The sequence below is a fragment of the Meleagris gallopavo genome, chromosome 2 (assembly GCF_000146605.3).
Source record: "Meleagris gallopavo isolate NT-WF06-2002-E0010 breed Aviagen turkey brand Nicholas breeding stock chromosome 2, Turkey_5.1, whole genome shotgun sequence".
In the NCBI taxonomy this organism is placed as follows: Eukaryota; Metazoa; Chordata; class Aves; order Galliformes; family Phasianidae; genus Meleagris; species Meleagris gallopavo.
This window is the reverse complement of record NC_015012.2, coordinates 22,727,564-22,749,299: the sequence shown is the minus strand read 5'-3', so window position 1 is coordinate 22,749,299 and position 21,736 is coordinate 22,727,564. Positions and strand designations below refer to the sequence as shown.

Sequence of the window (21,736 nt, the reverse complement as noted above, 5' to 3'; positions counted from 1 at the left end):
AGCTGAATGTCCCCTTTCTTACCAGCTTGATAAGCATACTAAAAATCAGTCAACTATTCAGGAAACTCTGTTTATAAAACAGTGAGAAACTAGTGTCAGAGACTACTTGGACTTGCAACTACTTGGACAGCTTTTCAACTAGATAAAGAAAGGAAAGATTGCTTCCCAGTAAAATGTCTATCTTTCAATAAACCAGCCCAATGCCAATGGATCACAGCTCTTTGCTCTCCTGGGCAGGCAGTTCTAACCACCACCACTTCCTTTTGCTACAGTCAGACACTGCACTATCCAGATTTGAAGCCTAAGCAGTGACAAGCAAAAGGAACATGTCAACATGTCAGATATTTAAACCTCTGGCTCTTCCTGTCTATGCAGCAACAGAACTGTAGTCCTTTTTTCCCTCGCTAAAACTACATGAACGTTATAAAAAAATATTGTAGACTGATACACACTAAACAAGTTGAAGTTGTGGCCTAAAAACTATATATTAAATTCATATTTTCACATATAAAAAAGACAAAGATGAAAACAAGTTATTCATTAATTCATTAAGGTAATATTATTGCTTTGCTCAGTTCTCAGCATCACCAGTCAAAGTCAAGTTAACAAACAAACAAAAAAACCAACAGAACAGAGGCACAGACCTTTAGATTTTATCCCCCCAAAATAACCAGTACTGTTGACACAAATTAGACAACTATATATATATTATTTTCAATCTATGGAGATTTGAGCCAACATCAAAACGTAGCACCACTTGTTCTGTAAATTCTAAGCTGTTAACTTGATTTATGACCTTGTAAAGAAGTAAGCTATATTTGGCATTGCCATTAGGTAACGCACAGCTCTGAATAACATCAAGATATCAGGTTACAAGAGTTCAAATTAGTCAGCGAGCATTTCACACAGACTCGATCAAACACATTCTTCTAAATATTGTGATAGTTAATACATGTTTTTGTTTCCAGTACATTTCACGTCATACTTACAGTATAGTATTTCATAGTCTCCTGAGTTTGACATTATATACTTGTTGTCTGGGGACCAATCAAGGTGTGTAATATAGCTGGAATGTCCCTAAGGAAGAATGCATTAACATCAACACGAAGCACACATTTTAAATAAAATAGCAGCAGAAGTTGCAACCACGGATGGGACAGCTAGCAGGAGAAAAGCACCTCCCCACCCACCTCCAGCTACTTGCACTCCTTTAAAGGCTGCTTACTGCCCAGAGCCACACTCACTAGCAGCCAAGCACACACAGCTGGGCACCCTGCCTCCCCACGGCACGGCAGATTCCTCATGGGTAAACACTGTCGTCCCTCCCAGACCACAGCGTGATTTACACCAAGAAGGTACACTGCTAAAATACTGATGAGCTCACATTTGTACTTGCATTAAGAAAGTATACACCGTGACTAATTCAGAAAGACACGTTAACTTGCAAGGGATCACTTTTGGATCATTCACTATCCATTCAAAATAATTTCAAATGCATGCATCCACATTGAGATTATTTCTCTCTTTACTTATCTTAAAAACTTAGGACACTTTGATCAATAACCATCACGTAAAACTGCAAGATAAGGAAGCATTACAAGAAAACCCCTACAATCTTTATGAAAGCTTCTGCAGTGTCTTACACTGCACGTATACTAATTAATGCCAACTTCAAATGGAATCCTTCTATACTACACAGGTCACCCTGCCTAATAAAAACACCTTTGCCTGATAGCAGATACCAATAAGACATCAAGCACTAAATACCCATCTTTGGTGTTGCAGGAGAAACTAAATGTGCCTGGGTAGAATGTTTTACTTAAGCATTAGGTATTTTTGCTGATAGTAGTAATACTAAGAATAAAGATAAGAGAATCTCCAGAGAAGCTGCATATCTGCAAAGGGTAAAAAAATATATTTTCTGTAGAAATGACATTCATTTCACTCTTTTCTTCTTCTACTTTTCTATTTCTTCTTTCTGCTCCTCTCCCCAAGGCAAGACTGCTTATTTTTCCCTTCCCCAAACACTTGCTGGACAACAGCATGCCACCTCCATGACAGACAGCTGCCCATTCTCCTCCCTTACTCATCAGGAAGACAATGCCCCTCAGTTCCCTCAAGGCCCCATGGCACTGCAGTGCTGCCTGTTCCTGAGCATCCCGTAGGGCCACACTGGAACATGGGCTGGTCCAGCTGCCATGTCAACCTCTTCTTCAGCACGGCATAAGAGATGCTGAGCGCTCCTCAGGGTTAGGCGTGGAAATATAACCTGCTCTGTGTGTCACTAGGACTTCTGTGAAAGGGTCTAAAAACACTAATGAGAAAAGTTATCCTTTAAGATTTATTTATGAACTAGTTTCTATGTATTGACGTAACTACATTGCAGTCATGGGTAGGATATATTGTATCAACAGGCAGACTTGGTATTTTGACAAAAAAATAAACGCAGTACTGGCTAGGATTCTTTTCCCCCTCTTATTTTCCAAGCCTTCAAATTTGCAAGCTAACTCCAAGATGGAAAAGAATTGGTCAGTCATTTACTAAATCCTGCCAGACATTTGGCAGCTGTTAAAATTCCTAGGGGTGGTGGGAAGAGAACAATGCAATTGGCCAGGGGGCTCCATGCTGGAAAATCCCTTCGAGCAAGCGATCCCTGCATGATGAGTCAGAACATAACTTTGTCACTATTTTTTAAGAAGAATAATCCAAATTTTCATTAAAAACCTTCTTCAGTAGCTGCTACCGATAAAGCAATACTTTACTCTCTTCTGTACCTTTACATATGATGACCATAATCACTCACATTATCTCTGGCTAGCAAAGTAATTTGACCACAGGAAACCCTCTCCTTCATTCGAAATGTTTGCTTGTTCCAGACTTCAGTGGTTTAAGAGTCAAAATGCCCACAGCCTACAGGACGGGCATTCATTCAGGCTAAGCTTAGTGCATCAGACACTTCAGCATGGCTGCTCACACGGATTTCAGCCCACAGCCCTCTTGGTAAACGCAGAGTACTTGCTCCTCCTTTGCTAACAGATAGCTCTGCTGTAAGGCAAACAGAAACGGCTATGGCTAGCCTTGAGCTGCTGAGACATAGGAAGTTCATAACCTAGCCCATACCTCCACATTGCTGTCTGCATAGCTGGAGCCCTTGAAAAACAGCTGCACAAGCCAAAGCAGTCATTTCAGCTAATCTGGAATTCCTTCTGATCACAGCCATGGCCACTGCTCACTGAGGAGACACGCTACAGGCCACAGCCATGCCTCTGCAGGAGCCCCAGAAAGCCTCACCGTGACTGAAAGGGGATTTAAACGTAACACTGGGAATATAGCCCTTATACACAAGCCGATGCTGGTTCAGTAGATAAAATCCTTCTGAAAGTATTCAAACTATGTTTTCAAGTTGGAAGAAACAACCAGAAATTGACTAGCAGGAGGATTGAGTCATACTACTTGGAGGTCACTCGGTGAGGCTACTGGATGACAGAGGAATGCCAAAAGGATGCAGTGCCAGTACTCAAGCCCTTGCCAGGACTGCCCCAGGTCCCAAGCACTCCTGGGTGCCACCCTGCTTCACATCAAGCTGGTTTTGGCCCTCTGGCACAGGAGTGAGTGAAATCCAGCCGGTATCTCTGCAATGCAGTTGGTCAGCTTGCAGGCTGCTGCTATCCGCTCGGGCTGGAAGGGTCAGAGCAGCTCAGCCCCAACAGAAAGCAGCCTGCTAATTTTGGCTTCTACGTGCAGTTGCTCAGACTGAAAAAGAACAGTTAACAGAAATCGGCACTGAAACACGAATTCTTGTTCATGCCTGAGTATAACAATGCTTATTTCTCCCACCTCAATTTTTACAGCCCACGTTACGTGCCCTCAGCCAAGGCAGACAAATGTATGAAAAGAAGCTGCATATCTGAAAAAGTCTTGGGGTGCACGAGGACAAAAAGGATAGGGAAGGAGAGAAACACTTTCCAGTGGGGTGTTACTTTAGCACAGCTTCACCATCCTCAGTCACTGAAAACTGGTAGTTGATTAATATTCCCAGCTGATTTGGAATTATGAGGCCGCCTACTAACACATTTGTTGCTGAAATAAAGTGGCATTATCAGCAAACTAATTGCTCTCTGAAATATTCTCCTACAACAAAAGGACAAGGAGCCTGAAGACCAGTTGATGCTGGTTTAAATTACAATGTGCTCTCTCTGGAAAGCAACACAAAAGATATAAAGAAATAAATGATCTCATATTTCTTCAAAGAACTTGGACAACTTGATGGACATTTTGCAAGCTAAAGCATTTTAAGATTAGAGGCCCTTGAGCAATTTTATCTTTTGTACCTAAAAAATAGGTGATGAACTGAAATGCTGTGTTGGAATAGAGCTGGCTGTCACTACCCTGGCTCACCACACATCACCCTCCAGGAGTCCCCAGCATGCCCAGTGCTCCAATAGTGTGGACCGGGTGGCATGGGATGTCCTCAGATGAATGGCCTGGAAACTGGGAATCTCTCAAAAATACCACACGTGGTACTAAAAGACTTGTCAACAACCAGCCGTTTCCCACCCACAATAGGTTCCACTGTGAATCTTGTATCAAAGATTACCAGCATAACATATTACAAAGCATAGTTTAGGTTTATGGTCCTCTCACACCCACTTTCAAATTAAGAAAACAGCTTAAGAAGGTCCTTTATTTTAAAAACTAAAGAAATCCAGCTGATTATAAACACATGAGAAATGTTTTGAGCAGGGGATGCATTCTTTAAAAAACAAAAACCACATTTGATACGTGAACCTAGTTTTATGATATCATTTACAAGTTCCACTGAGGATCAGATGTTCATTATGTAAATATTCCCAATAACCTAGAGAAAGGTCTGAACTAAAACCAGGGTGTTAGACAACTTAAAAAGAAAAGAAAAAAATGTACGTCTTTTTTGAAACTAATCTCTTTAGCACTGGGACATCACGTAAACACAAGAACTAAAATAAACTTCATTACTTGCACAACATTTGCATTTATTTACCCTGGGCCAGAAATTTACTGGTATTATTCCAAATGTTGAAATAAAAAATTCAGCTGAAAATAGTGCTTATTTGCAGTCTCCAAAATTATATATTCTAATAAAATTGCATCATCTAACACTACGTTGATCCAAGAAGTACTTTATCAATAGGAATATACAAGAATCATAACATCAAGCAGTGTGGTGTGCTTGACACACTGGGGGGACCTGAGCTTGAGAAGTGGGTCATGTGCTCAGCTCGTCTTTGTGGCCCTGCTTTGGTCCCGTCCCAACAGCTCCATGTCCTTGAGCTGGGTGCCCCCAGAAATGGATGTAGTACTACAGGTGAGGTCTCACAAAGGCAGAAGAGAGGGGGTACAGACACCTCCCTGACTTGCTGGGCATACTGCTTTTGATACAGCCCAGAGCATGGCTGGCTTTCTGGGCTGAAAGTGCCCTGTTCATATTGAGTTTTTCATCAACTGACACTCCCAAGTCCTTCTCCTCAGGGCTGCCCTCAACACATTCTCTGTCTAGCCTGTACTGGTGCTTGGGATTGCCTCAATCTAGGTGTGAGACCTTGCACTTGGCCCTGTTGAACCAACACAATCCAGGCTGACAGAGCTGGGGTTGCTCAGCCTGAGAAGAGAAGACTCTGCAGAGACCTTCCAGTACCTAAAGTGGGCCTAAAGGAAAGCTAAGGAGGGATTCTTCACCAGGGAGTGAAGTTACAGGACAAAGGGTAATGGCCATAAACTAAAAGAGGGTAGGATTACAATGGGTAATGGCAGTAAACTAAAAGAGGGAAGGTTTAGATTAGATATTAGAAAGAAATGTTTACTCAGAGGGTAGTGGGGCACTGGAACAGATTACCCAGAGAAGCTGTGGATGTCTCATCTTTGATCCCACAAAGGTCACATTGCATGGGGGCTTTGAGCAATCTGATCTAGTGGGAAGTCTCTCTGCCTGGGGCACATGGATTGGAACTAGATGGTCTTTAAAGTCCCTTCCAACCCAAGTCATTCTATGATTCTTTGAAAAAATAACTCCAAACAAGTGCCATGTTTTCCCAGAAAGACTTTCAGCATCTAAATGAAAGACATTTCTGCATCTTACTGTTATTTACCATTTCAAAGAACAGTTAGTAGCTGAAAAATTGTTCATATTTGATGCAAAGGTATTCACCTCAAAACTAACAGTTGCAGTACACATTAGATGAAGTTTAAAATTAACTAAGTGCTAAAAAAAGACGTAAAAATGATAATCAAAATTAAAAGTAGAAAGATATCAATCTAGAGATTTTCTTTTTGTTCCACTGCTTAACATCTACTATCACATCAAAATACAAAAAGAACTGAATGTATTTGCTACAAAACTTACAGTGCATTTTCCATGTCTGCTATACTTTCTTCCATTTTCTGTTACTATGTAGAGGTAAATAAAGTTGTCATGGGATCCAACTGCAAGTAAGGTGCCATCTACAGCAGAAAATTAAAATATTTTATATAAACTAACAGAACTTTTGTTTTTCAAATTTTAATGATTTATCACTAAGACAATTGTCTCAAGCTATTGCTTGGTATTTAAGGGTACATAACTGTTTTCTTATATTGGTTTTCAGTCAGTATTCTTTTCATTTTGAGAATATGTTTTTTGGGCAAATTCTTTCACCTCTCTCTTTTAAATTAAAGCCCAATGGATAAAGCACAAGTACAAATCCTCAGATTGCACTACATTTATGGAAATTGTTGACAGCAGGTAGGCTTGAGTTTTCTGTATTACTAAAAATACAGAACAGTATTTATTCCAAGTTCATAGTTGTTGGGTTTTTTTTTTGTTGTTTGTTTTTTTGTGGGAGGGAGGAGCGGATCGCACATAAATCAGTACTAAATAAGATCTAAATAGCAAGCGGATCATTCAGTCATTGTAAGTAGTTTTTTAACCAGTGTTATCTCCATTTAAAAAAAAAAAAAAAAGGCTAATGTGGTCAAGATTGCCTTGAGTCACAATTAAATACCTCTGTAGTGTCGATGAACAACAGTGGTTTGAAATAAATTACTGTGCTTGGCAGAAGTGGCAGCAGCAAAGGAGCATTTTATTCACTGACACTCCATATTATCCAAAAGCAAACAAGAAGCAGATTTATGAGATTCTTCTTCTACTCAGTTTTAACAGAGAATTCCTCTGCTGATCTGTCATGCCACCTCCAAGGGAAGAGTACTGTTTTGGAGTACGTGTAATCACGTAGTATATATTTAACAAACAGCTCTGAGTTTCAGATAGACCTAAATGCAGTTTTATGGCTTTGTATTACTAAACTTGAAAAATTAACTAAGAAGGTTATTAAAATATTACTTAAATCCCAAGCAATTTACAGCCTGAATAGACTGAATGCTAATATGTAGCTTTTTCTCTTCTGTTAATATGCCAACAATTTTAAATGAGAATTCTTAGTTTCTCTGGAAACAAAGCTAATAGAACAGATGAACATGAAAGAAAGGCTGAGAAAGGAGACTGCAATGTCTGTAGTTACAAAGCTCCAAGATTTAGTATACAAAAAACAAATACACAAGCAAATATACAGATATATTAGTCATGTATTATTGTGATTATTATTCAGGCATTAAGCATCCTAATGCAGGTTTTTTTTTTTCAAAGCTCCATCTTTTTCAGTGACTGGAGAGTAGTTGAACACAGCTTAAGAGAACAAACATCCCATTTATCAGAACCTAAAACACACAATTATTCTGAATGCACAAGTTTGCCGTCTGCCTACCTACTGAATAGCGCATCACTGAGAGCTGCTCGTTGCCATCAGTGTGTATTGAGACCAGATCCCTTGTTTCTGCATCCAGGACAAACCACCTAGAGAGAAGAATTCCAGTGAATATCATGTCCACTAAAAAAAGAACAACAACAACAACAACAACAAAAAAAAAGCAGCAAGCAAAAGAACAATAATCATTGACTTGCTTCATCCTGTTATGCTAGCCCTCGAGGGCAGCACAGCGAACATCTGTTTTTAATAGAATGCTTTTCTGGTTCACAGAACAATTTTCACTGAAAAACATATAACATTTTAAATGCAGCTGAATTTCTTCCCTCCCTTAAACATCGCAGTAATCACCAAAATGTCTCCTGGCCAATAAACATGCCACCGTATAGAAAATGTGTTGGCACCTTAACACCTTGAAGCTACAGCTGAATTTTGAATCTACCACTAATACTCCATTTTGAAGAATGGCTTTGATATAAAATCTGATCTTTCATCTTGTATGAAGCAAAGGTGAAAAACAACAACAAATGTAGTAGAATGAGGAGAGAATGGAAAACACTTTCACTTTCATCCTACACATATTCATCCCGTACATGACACCTGTTCTAATTGGTATTGTTTGTTACTTAATAGTAACTTCTATACTGCAGTATTAGTTGTATGGAACATTGAAAAAGTTCATAGATGTCCAAAAACCACTGACAGAAAAATGAATAAGATCAGCAGAACCAGAGCCTTTCATGACATTGTCTAGCCCCTAATAACAGCAGCAAATATTAGCTAGACAAAGACAACAAAAGTTAAATATATTTATATACACGTGCACACATGCATGTCATGAAAACAGAAGATGACAACATGATTAAATAGATAAAAGATGCCATCATAATATAATTTCTGTGTTTAGAGCTTCAAATCTCAGCACTGTTCACATGATGGCCAAGTTTATATAGCCAGCATCAAACAGCAAGCTCAGACTGTGAGTATGACAGCAAACTCAAGGGAACAAGCATTCTGCAAAAACTAGGACTGTCTACTCCAAAACCAACATATATAGTCTAAAATAAGCCCTGAGTAACAGCAGCACACATGGCTGCTTTCTATGGATGGAGGTGAGGTTCCAGCTCATGCTGATCCAGAGTCCAGCTGCTTGGCATCTGGAAAGCGACCCGTCCTGATGGTTTAGAAACAGCTTGTGGTTAGAGAACCACGTGACAGAAAGGAACTGAACATGTACATGAAAAAAAAAACCCCACATGGCACTGACTGCTGAGCAGTCTGTGTGCAAGACAGATGGAACCAGTAGAAAACAGCTCATATGTTCTCAACGGACAGCAGCAGAAAGCACACTTGGTGCTTCTCAGTACTGTAAGCCAAAATGCAGTCTTTTGATTTCTTCCAATCTATATACTGAAGCTTTCCAAGCTATCTAAATGCAACAAAAGTATCAAATTGCTATTCAGTTCAAACACTGCCCCTTTGTCCCTGTCAAATATTTCAGGAAAATGTTATTTTTTTGATACATGACTGATAACTGAGATAGGATACAGATAATGAAAAACAAATGTAATAAACAATAAAAACAAACAAACAAGCAAATTTGGTACGGGGAAAAAAGAGAACAAGAGAGTGTGCTTATACCATATAGATTACTTTGATTAAAAAATAATAACCAAAATTTTGCTGTGATAGCAAAACTGCTTTACAATTACACCCTGACAAGATCACAGAACAAAGAAGAACACACATGGAGACATCACTGACTTGCCAGCATCTGTTTTTCAAGCAACACTAGAAGCCACTGCACCACTGCCCCATTCTGGCTTTTTTCCCCCTGCACTTAGCACAGTGTCCAGGCTCATTACTGGTCTACATCTTTCATGCATGGGCAGGAAAGCAGGCAGGAAGACTTCTTCCTCTACCAAAAGATCTGTCTATCTGGCAAGATGCCACAACGATGCCTATTTGTTTCTTCTAAGCAGCAGTCATGGTGTCTGGTATTAAAACCTAATTATGAACCCAACAATAAGCAAAATCTTCCTTCTTTCATACAACAGCTGGGTTCCCATGTTGTGCTGTGCAGTGCTTCTGCTGGCCAGCTGCATCCCAAAATATCCAGTGAGGACAGCAGTGCTCCTGCATTAGGGACATGGCTCTCACTCTGACATTGAGGGTGGATCTTTAGGGAGCTCATTTGAGGTTCTGACCTGAAGTTGGTAGCTTTCTTGTTAATGTTTCTTCTGGAACATGAAATATTTTCAAAGTTTGGAAAAGCATGCAATGTATTGAAAGCACAGAAGTTGTATTGGATGGTATGAAACACAAGATAAAATTTCTGCAGGTCTTAAGAGCACACACTGAGTTTCACTGGGCATTAAAATATAGCATTTTGAGATACTAGTCTTTCTCTCAAGTTTTTTCCTGAACAAAAGATACTAAGAGCTGACCATGGAAACAGTAAGTGCACCACAACATTTTGATGTTAATGTAGGAAAGTAAGTGCTGGTCACATCTAATTCAGCTGTTTCTTTGTACCTCTGCAATCTGGAATCAAACATGTTCCCTTCAATCACCTAAGTTCTCCCAAAACTGTGGCAAGCCTTGTAATAAACCAGCAAGAAAACATGTCTCCATGAAATGTAGTCTAGCAGCTACAGTACTTTATTGGCATGCCCCATACATGCCACGTATCACCCACAGCTGGGTCCACCCTGGAGACCCAAGAAATACTGCATCCGGTTGCCAAGTGAACTCTCCTTTAGATACACAGATCAGATGAAATAATGCTGCAAGATAGTAGTTATCCTTCTGATTTGTATTCATTTTTGCTCCATTGTTATTGCAAGCAACATGCTTGACTTGTGAGTTAATATAAACAAGACTGAGCTATCAATATTTTCATCTGTTTCTTGTCACCCTATTCCTTTGCTTCCCTTATTTTAATAGATAACCTATCTGAAAAGTAGATTATTTATTTAGAAACAAAATCCCTATAGACAACTCTTTTGGGAAGTGAATTCTAATGACTCATGCCACTAACATTTACCAATGGCAATTTTCATCTGTGAACATACAATTTTTCTGATAAAATCACCAGGCAAACAGTATTCCAAAGTTATATTTTTGCACTAGTGCTTGAAATTGCCATAATGTTCAGGTAAAAATGAATGTTAAACCTGAAAAGTGTTTAGCGTGTTTACTGTAAAAGTCAACAAACCAATCTCATGACTGTGTTTACACGGACATCTAGGCTTCATTCCACAACAAATGCTGAACTGGTCTGTGTTTGACTGATCTACCTCGTTGGAGTTCTGGCTTGTTCCAGCCTTGACTCCCAGTCTTCAGTTTTCTTAAAAATGTTACTAATTTTTGCATCTTGCTAGTCTATTTCTTCTGTAATGCTTTTGAGTAGTTGTATCAATAGCCCTCAAAATATTCTACATTATTAGTCACAGGAAGATCTACTTTCTTGAAAATAGTACCACTGACAGCATGGCAAAATTATCTGTATGGTGCTTTGGAAAAAACTCACTTCTCTGGAAGGATTTTCCATTGCCAGACCTTTTGGGTTCTTCAACTCTGCATTTCCAGCAAATAGCAGCATCAACAAAATTATATTAGTTCTCTCCAAACCAGGCTTAGTCACTGACACCAAACATGCAGCAGGTATTTAAAGAAGTGGGAACAAAACCTGCAGCAGATCATTTGCAGACAGTCCCAACAGGGAAAATGATACTGAAATACTCATCAGGAGAAGCGGTATGTGAAAGCTACTCCAGAAACATGATGTGTTCATCTGATAACAATGTCGTGAAACTACAGACAAGAATGGGAAGAGACAGAAAATTCAGTTTTCTTCAGATATCACAAGTTCAGCCATAAAACTCAACCTCGTCAGTGCTCCATTCCTAATCCTTGCCTCACTGACCTCTGTACTAGAAACACAGCAGCACTAGAGCTGCAATAATACTCCAACCAAAGTTTAGGTTTATTGAATCCTAAACAAATTAGACTCATTTAACATTTGCTTTATGCCTTTTGGGTTGCAAATTGAGCAAGTTATTAAATGACTTGTTATAGGCCTGACTCTCCTCCTTTACAGTAATCAAAATTTATCATGCAACCCCATTCCTCTGGGAAATGACTCCCCTAGACTGGATTATCTGGCACAGAAATCACCGTGTGATGCCATGGCTAGTCTGTAAATCTTAAGCTGTTCTGTTTATCTTGATTCACAACTCACTCCATTCCTCATCCACTTGTACACTTACCAGGCCCCCACTTCAATTCAGTTTAATTTGTGTTTCTAACTTATCCCTAATCATGTAATTTCAGAACAAAAGAAATAGAAAGGCAAAAATGTATCTGCTTAATTGTAAGAACTTAGTAAACAAAGTTGTTTACTTAGTTGTTAGAACTTAGTAAAAAAAGAAAAATGAAAACACTAACAACCAACCAATCAAAAACTCCCGAAAAAACAAGGACATTTACATAAACTTACCCAATACGGTCTAAGTGGGTTGTCTCAAGTAATTTAAAAAACATGAATTTAAACTGAAAAGTGCTGAATTGAAAAAGTGATGTTAAATGCTGCAGGGAAAAAAAAAAAAAAACAAACAACAAAAAACACAACAAAAGCAGCCAAAAGCAAACACCAGACTGAATGCCCTGACTGCTCAATCTGCCTTGATTGGGCTTTGATGTAATTTCTAAAATGCCTGGTAGCTACCAAGCAATACGGCTTGATTTTCTTTTTCTTTTTCCCTATCTTAAGTTTTATTATTCCAATACCTTCTACTCTGTTTAATGAAAGTAGAGACACTTAATCAGTTTAATGCTATAGTTAGAAAGAGATTAAAAGGCACAACATGGAAATCAAATGTACAAGAACTAAATAAGATTTTTCTTAGGAAGGTACACTAGATTTTCTAGTCTGACTTTGTACCTAATGCATTTACTGCAGACTGTATCATCAACTTGGATAAGGAACCACCTTGAAAAATATTCAACATGTAGATTTTCCCAGGAAAGTTAAAGGTTGTTGCATATGCTCAGCAGTTTTTAAAAGCAAATTTTGAATGGTTTTTTAGGCATGTTGTTAGGTATAAAAAAAAAATTACAGGAGGCAGATTAAACAAAAAATAATTTTCTTACATGTGTTGTTTTGCTAACATATGAGTAAGAAATAGAACAAAAATGTCAGTAGATTTCCTAGCTGCTCCTCTAACCTTTCTAATGCTATGAATATCCTGTTTTTTCTTTTGGTTGATACTTGCTAGAACTCCACCACATTGGACTCCTTTCAAGGGAGATGATACTGAGCCAAAGAGAATTTGGATATGAATTGAGACAATTTTTTTCCACCACAAAAAGATGCCTGAGTTAAAGGTCCTGGCTTGTGTTTTGACAGTTTTGAAATAAGCAATGGTTCTGGGATGAATACGAACAGCTCAACAGCACTTCACTGCAGAAATGTGCAGTGCTAACATTTGTCTTACACACAAAAAAATATCAGAATACTAGCCTGTTCACTTGACACTCCAGGTCAATCTAAGAGGTTGCAAGTGTGTTTGATTTGGAAAGGAGAAATGATCTGTACTTACCAACTGATGCTACATACACAATTAAAATGTATATGGTACTTCATGAAGTCAGAAAACTCATGAAACCCTCCCAGAACCAAAAAAAAAACAAAAACAAACAAACAAACAAACAAACAAAAAACCACAACCAAAACAGTAAAACCAAACAAGGGCTGGGTCTTTCATGGAAGAATAGTTCAAAAAAATAGAAAAGAAAAAACAACAGCCTAACAGTCAAATAATCCTTCTTTCTCATCTGCATCCTGTATGAAAGATCTGCCCCATCCCCCATCTTTTTAGAGTAGTTAACTTCATGCAGAAGAATAAAAACCAAAAAATATATATATTCTGATGTTTTCATACTACGACTCTTGTAAATCTCCTTTAAACTTCTAATCACAACTCAACAAATGCCTGCTTACCGTCCTGAGTGCGTTCCTATCGCAACCACTGCTCCGCTGGGATGGAAGTCGGCACAGTGCCCCGGTTCCTAAGGAGGGAGGCACAGACATGTCATTTGCCCACCTGATTTACAAACTCCAAAAAAGCCTTAAAAATCTTAGATGAACTGACAGAGTGAAAAACTACTTGGCAGACAGACTTTCTTATAACGGATCATTGATATACTCGCGACCTTCTCACAAGTAAAAAGCTGAACTTCTTCATAAAGAGATGCTTTCGTCTAGATAATAGGACAGAATTAATCAAAATATGATATGAACAATGACTGTAAGGATGAACTTCTAAAGCCAAACCTTTCTGTAGCCTTTGTAGGTGGTTTGAGTAATTGGGAAGAAAATTTCCCAATTGAACTGCAACAAGCAGAAAGCACTTGGAGTTTCATTCTGATCTGGGTCACTAGAATGTTTTTGGACAACACTAAACAGATTACAGCATATACAACATCTGAAGAACCTTGTTAAGCTTATCAAAAGCTTCTGAATGGCTCTTCAGTGCCTCAGTTACAAGATTTTTGCTTCTTTCAATCAAATGGGACAAGATGTTTCAGAAAATGAATGCCTTTTGTTTTTTTTCCAGCTTTATATTTAATGTTGAAGGGTTGACATACATCTAGCAGCCTGGTCCATTCCAGTGTGTGGTCCACAGAGTTCCACATACAAACTTGCCTATCTTGAGCACACGTTAAAAATAAGTCTTTGAAAGGATGTGATGCCAGTCCCCAGAGTTCATCTGTATGTCCCTAAAAAGAACACATTTGATTTGATAAAGAATAAAATAAGAAGTCTCAGATCAACACACAATCAGGGAAACTTTTACGATCTTAGAGTAACAGTTCAAGAAATCATTTTGCTCACCTGTACTTCTACTAGGAAACCATCATTAAATGTTCCACGTAAAACAAAGTTTCGTGAAGTACCCACTAAAAATTGATCTGCTTTTCCTTCTGCTACTGCCCTAATTGTTCCATACTGATCAGGAACCTAGGAAGAGAAACATTTGTAAAGCCACGTCACGTATCTTAATGCACACTTACTTCTGAAGGCTATAAATAATGCACAACGGTACCAGAACAGCAATTCTCCTAGTAAGAAGGAAAAATCTAATTACATATGCACTAGGCGAGGACTTGACCTCAAACTTACCTCATTTGTTTGTTCATTAGATACAACAGGACCTTACTCCAAAACAACTGGAATTATTCCAATTTAATAGGTTTCAGTAGAAAAAAAATGCTGAAGATGCACTGATTTTTAAGCATCAGATACATCAAATAAATGCACTCCACATTCTTACAACTCATAAGGATGGGAACAATATTTATAATCACTGTCTTCTTTTCAAAAACACATTGTGAAAACTAAGAAGAATCTTGTAGCCCACAGTAAATGTTTCCTGATTCTTAACACTTCCTGATTAACCTTACATAAAACATTCATATGTCATATGTCAGCAGTGACTCCATGTTTTACTGAGCTTGTTTACTGCAAGCTTGAACTCTCACTGCTTTATTTTTCAGTTTGCTTTTGTGTGTTTTTTTCTTCCTAAATGGCTTCAGAACATTTCCTAAATTTGCTTTAGAAAACATGCTTACTTTAATATTAGCTTCATAGCATAGAAAATAATTACAGTTGATCAGAAAGCTGTGTGATGGTGTTCTGGTTATATTTGTCACCCCAAAAACAAACAAACAAAAAAAAGCTTTAACTTACATTAATAAAAAGAAAACAAAGATTGATATGGAATTGTGCTTTGCTTAAGTCTAAGGGATGTACAGGATAACTCAACAATAACTTACACTCAGACATGCTTTCTAACGGTCAATAGTGGACTTGGGATAGTAACAAACTCTTTTCCTTAACATTCATGTGTAGTTCCATCAGAATCTTGCTATAAATAGACGCTAGTTATGTTGAGTAAATCACTGCTAGAGAAACTGAGAATAAACTACTTCAAGAGGTCATCTATTGTAAGGAAAACCCCCCACTATTTTTAAATCCATGATGTACATTTTTTTCAGTTTATCCTTATCACTGCCATACAGACAAATTACAGGCAGACATTTTCAATAAATATCTGTTTTTTAGATAAAGTCAAGAGAAGTTCCTCAACACAACTAATTTCTGCAGAGTATCCATACTTATCCTACTGATTATTCCTCTAATGTAAAAAGCTCAGCAAAGAACTCAAATCCTGGTAACACTGCCTTTATCCAGACAGGCAAACTTTAGAAAAAACAGGCAATACTTAAGCAAATATTCAAAAATAGGATGAACAAAAGAAACAATGGAAGAGCTGAAGATATAGCTCTCGTGAGCTAATTTGTAGGCTGAAAATTGATACGCTTTTATTACAAAACATCATCTTCCACTTAAAAATATAGCAACCAGAAAGTACGCTGTCATCCTAATAGATACTCTAAGGAACAGGGGAAGGCTCAGGATTGCTGATTATGCCTTGTTAATACAACCTCCTTGTCACTTTTGCCTTCTTACCTCAATTTCCCTTTCGGGATTCAAGTCATGATCCCACAGAATGATCTTTCGGTCTTTCCCACCTCCTGTTAGCAGCATCCCGTTCCTCATTTGACAGAGGGTAAATACACTGCCATCGTGAGCTTTGATTTGTCTGCTTATCTGATATACTCCTGCATGCACAAAAAAAATAATACAAAACACCACTCATTTTCTCAACTGAGGATTAGAAGAAACTGCATTTTGGCTTAAGAGTAAAGTAACAGTGCACAATCAATAATTGCATTTGGATTGTCAGGCTATTAGCACTGCATCATACTGCAAACACAAGGTGGTAGTGTTTTCTTACAGGATAAAAAGATAAAATAAAAGGCGTGTCTTTCTAAAGAGAAGTGTTTTGCCCTTAACCACCATAAAACTTGTGAAGACAACCACAATTATTTGCTAAATACTCTAAATTTCCTGCTATCCTACCTAGGGAAAACAGTTTTTCCAAATGCAAGAAAAACTCCCAAAGTATTGAGAAATATTTGCAATGCAAATATTAGCAGAGAATTATTTTATTAAAAGAAACTCAAAGACTTGTCTACAGTCTTATGGGAATGAAAATGAGGAAAAAAAGCAAATTATTTATAGCAAAGTTTCCAGGATGTGTGATCCTAATATCTGATGCTTGATGTTGCCTTACTTAAAAATAGTAAACTAGGATTTGGCAACTATCAGTGCAGTAATCTACTCAGAGTAAAATGCTAGAAAGAACAAGAGGAATGGAAACATTAAATGAAAAACAGAATTAAAGGAAACCTCTTGCATTCTAATTGGATGTTTATTTGAAAAGACGCTGTAGGAAAGTACATCTTAATAAAGGAAGATTTTAGGGTTTTGAAAATTTGCATATATGCAAGTAGTAAACACAGAAAAACTCTGAAACATCAAACACATAAATGTCAACATAATTCAGCTGACTCTGGCTACCACTGAAGTCCGTTCAAGTCAGCATGTTCTTACACTGTGAAAAAGTGTTTGAGATCAAGTCTGGTCACCAGCTTAATGTGATGAACTAACTGAAAGATCTCATATTCAATTAAACTGGTGTAAATAAGTGTTGTATTTGATAACTTTTCAGATTATATATGGAAAAGGTTATTTTGAACAAAATGAACCTGAAAATTAAACATCAGATAACTTGTTAAATTACTTTTTCATTGCAGTTTGCTTGAAAGACAAGACAAAATCTACCTACAAAAACAGACTTACCTTTAAATATTTGCTTTTTACATGAATGTTTTCCTGGCATACCAATTTAAACCAGAGTGTTTGAAATAGCTGCCAAGTAAAATGAATTATTCTTGAATTTATAAGTTACCTTAGGGCTCAACTGTTCCGGGTCTGCATATGTTGGATAACAAATCATTTTTCTTTCTTTTTTTACACAACTTTTGTCCTGAAGAGTAACTTTAAGCCATGTTCCAAATAAAATGGGTTTGAAACTATCCTTTATAGCCAAGACTTGAGTGCTGTCTTAACCAGACGCTCCTATTTGCATAACTGCTATAACTCTGGATTACATTTTCCCTTCATACACAAGTCCTCTTAACAGTATCCCCTGAGAGTAAGCATGGTATAACATAAGCCTTAGGAAACAAATGCAGCCTGCAGAATCCTCAAACAGAATCCATAGCCTCATGCAGACCACAGGATGAAAGGAAATATGATTAACTGCACAGTTGTAAAATGCAAAACATTTAGATAAAGTTTAGTTTTCATTCACTTTGGGCACAGAGAAACTCCAGATTGTTATTAAGTCACCAAATTCATGAGACGTGGAGTTCAGCATCACTTCTTATTAATAGCCAGGTTTTTCTTCTTATTTTGTTTCTAATGCAATTCTTTATATTTGTCTTCTACGGACTGTCTAATCTGTGATTAACTGTGAACGTATCCTACCTTTAGGTCCTTTTCCTGGAGTAGATTCTACAGTAGTTTTGCCCCATATAAGTATTATCCCACCTGAGTCTCCAGTGAGCACATCACCATTTCCCAAAAAAGCCAAACACTGAACAAATTTGGGCTTTTCATATTTCTGAAACAAAATAAGCAAGAGAAAGGGATAATTGCTTGTACTCTACATACTTAGAATAATGTATCCACACCCATACAATCCTGCATATACATAAATAGAATTCAACCTTTTTCTTGTTTACTACTCTGCTTGAACTATATGAGGTGACAACAAAACAAATTTGAAGAAAGCATGAGCAGACAATTCTATTGATTTTAAACTGACCTGATATCAAGACATTCTTACCCCAAATATCCCTTGCTTCCTTGATAATGAATTGCCACTCCAAGTCCAAAAAAATATATGAGATTTGCCACATGTTATTATGGTATTTGCATCAGTTGGATGGAATTCTACAGCAAGCACAACTTCATTTGTAGTCTGAAATAAAACAAATAATATTTATTCAGATGTTCTATTCTACTTTTACTAGAAACTTGTGTAAAATCCCAGGTTTCAGAACAAAGATAAGAGGAGCTACACAGGTTGTTCTATATATGAAAGAATCTGTAAATTCCCTGGCTGGCTGGCTGACTGACTGCACAAATCCTTTTTGTATCGTCTATTCATACTTGTTTTTTGCCTTGTTGTTTTTTTAAAATCAAATCTCAGTAAAAAAGTCCGTACTTTATATTCACTTTCCAAATCACAAGAACTTTGCCTTTTAGCATGGCTAAGAATTTTGCCATGGGAACTGAGTGAAATACGAAAACACATTTTTGTATTGAACACTGTTTAGTTTCTGCACAGACTTTTCTGAGTAACAAAACTGTGATAGAAATAACTCAGGCAACCTTAGCGTACCAGGATTATATACATTATTCTCTTTAGAAATTCTATAAAAATTCCTTTGCATTCTTTTTCTCTCCATAAAGAAGAGTCAAAAAGAAGCCTGTTCAACTCAAAATTCTGAAACATACTGTACAATCTTTGCATTTTTACTGGTCGCATATACTTCTACTGAATTATTAACACCTCAACGAATATTATATCCCTTATTAATGAATTTTACAAACAGACTGACTGGTCGTTTTTCTGACTTTTAAAGTAAACTCAACAAATCTTAATTTGAGGTAATTTTCTGGAGGCAATTATTCTGCATAATACTTACATAAATTCATTTATGCCCTTTTACTTCTATGGTATTTAAGCACATGCCTTAAAAGAGTATACTTGCTGAATCAGCACCCAGGGAAGTACTGTAGCTTGGCCTTATCCCACTCCAATATTTTTGGCTCACTTGAGGAGAACAGTCTTCTTAATTTTAATTTGTTGTTTATGAATGCATTTAGCTCAAGGAAGGGAACACTCTGCTCACACTGAACCCAGCTGTTGGTGAAGTGTGATACTCAAGACACTCTTAGATAAAGTCATGAATAACTGAAGCTGTCACGGCTGATTTGTTTGCTAGCCAGTTCTGAAGCATCAAGGACTGAAGGGTAAAAGTAGTCAAAATGCAATAAATAAAATGGGAAAGGAAATCTACAGAATGTGCCAAATAGCTTGATATTAAATATCTGCAAGGAATTAAAAAAAAAAAAAAAAGACTGACATTTAATTACATTAACACTTACAGAACGGTGCATAGTTACTATCGGTACACATGATTTAGGGAAAACGGGCCCCCAAGCCCTGATTATTTGAAATTGCAGGTTTGTAATCACATAGAAATATTTGCTTATAGAGTATTTCACACACTGACTCATGACTAACATAAATTAAAAAAACAAAAAACAACAACACAGAACTCAGTTCCACATCTATATTTATCTGTTTGCTTGTTGCAAGCAAGATGTCTCAAAACAGGGAGTTCAGCAGCAAGTTGTTATTGGATTGGGTGTTCTCATACTTCTCATCAACCAGAAATTCAGCAGCTGACAAGGGAATCAGGAAAGCAGAACAAATTGCAATCTACAGAAGTATATCTACCCTAAAAATCTATGTCTGGAACCTAATTCAGAGAAAAATGAAAGTAAAGAACATCTAAATGTATACATATTTTAATATAAAGAATTATAGACTGAATCATCACTTCAGTTCCTTCAAAGTTCCCAAGATTATTATTACTTTTTAATTAAGAAAAGTCTAGAGGATTGCTTTATTTAGATTAGCCCTTGGATAAGAGTAAAATTTAATTATGTGTTCCAATATTTAAAACTCTTCCAATGTACAAGTTAAGAACACATTTCTTTTGTGCCCTTATAAAACCCAGCAGTATTACGCAATTGGTTCCAAGATCAAATTTGTGTCTCACAAAATTATTGTATTTTTGAGAACAAAAGCATTTGTACTTTAGAATAGGCATCTGTGTTATATTTACCTTTATTTCTGCTACTTTTGATTTTTTCTGCCAATCCCATACAGTGAGCATATGTTCATTAGAGTCATCAATTACACACAAATGAGTACCAGAATCCTAAAAGAAAAAGGCAAAGAATTATCAAACCATGTTCAGAAACGAAGCATAGCAGTAACATTTGAAAAACACGGAGGCAGAAATATAAATCAAGCAAGTCCTTTGTAAGGAATTATATGATAGGTATATCTGGTATCTCCTTTTTGCTTACAGTAAGAAATATTTTTCCATAATCTCACAACAAATCATCATGTTTCAAAATACATTCTAGGAAAGCTTTAGAGTATCTTGACAAATCTTTCCCTCCCAGTTCTTTTCCTTTTTTCCCTAATTAAATATATATAATGATCATGCTAGTAGGATAAATGTTCCTCCCTTTTTCTATTCTGCAAATACATTGTTTTTCCTCGAGTCTCAGAACACACAGTTCCAGTGTGGTTTTCTTTCTTAATGGTAACCATCACACACACAACTTTACAGTATTAACATTCAGAAAGCACCTCATCTTTTTCCTCACAGAGCATTAAGTACTGACCAGCTTAATTATGTAATTGATAGAACTGAATGAAGCAAGGTAACACTTTCAAAATAAAACGGTGATTACAGAAGCAGAAAGGTATCACATCTACTGGGTTAAATAACTAAAATGGCTCATACTTGCTCAAACCAGCTGCTTCAAGTAGATGTGCAGAAAGATTTGGAGATTTGTTTATTTTAAAGTAGATTAGTGCAGTTCTCTAACAAATTATAAAATAGAGGTGGCTGAAATTTTTATTCCCCAGTACTAATGCTATTGTGAGCATAACTAACTGAGCAATGCTTTGATGTTTGGAGAAATAGCAGAAAGAGAGCATAAGCATTTATTTTTCAACAGGTTGTGTCTGAAGATGCTTAAAACCCAACTGGTCCTACATAGTCCTACACAGCCCACTCTGGATAAGGAGATCACCAGAGGTATCTTCCCACCTAAACTGTTCTGCAGTACTGTGTAAGCAAAATACAGCTGGGGTTGGTTTTTGATTTTTTTT

General features: G+C 37.2%; 1 protein-coding gene across 5 annotated transcripts in view; it reads right to left on the bottom strand.

Moving 5' to 3' along the window:
- Nucleotides 1-21,736, bottom strand: part of EML4 (EMAP like 4) — a 114,028-nt gene that overhangs the window by 8,342 nt on the left and 83,950 nt on the right. For all 5 annotated transcript variants that reach the window (XM_010706753.3, XM_010706752.3, XM_003203874.4 and 2 more), the window contains 10 exons: nt 20,673-20,768; nt 18,599-18,733; nt 18,238-18,373; nt 16,312-16,463; nt 14,674-14,799; nt 14,427-14,558; nt 13,780-13,847; nt 7,776-7,864; nt 6,380-6,477; nt 990-1,077 (listed from right to left, as the gene is read on the bottom strand). In XM_010706753.3, coding sequence (XP_010705055.1) covers nt 990-1,077; nt 6,380-6,477; nt 7,776-7,864; nt 13,780-13,847; nt 14,427-14,558; nt 14,674-14,799; nt 16,312-16,463; nt 18,238-18,373; nt 18,599-18,733; nt 20,673-20,768 — 1,120 coding nt within the window. The remainder of the gene's footprint in view (nt 1-989; nt 1,078-6,379; nt 6,478-7,775; nt 7,865-13,779; nt 13,848-14,426; nt 14,559-14,673; nt 14,800-16,311; nt 16,464-18,237; nt 18,374-18,598; nt 18,734-20,672; nt 20,769-21,736) is intronic.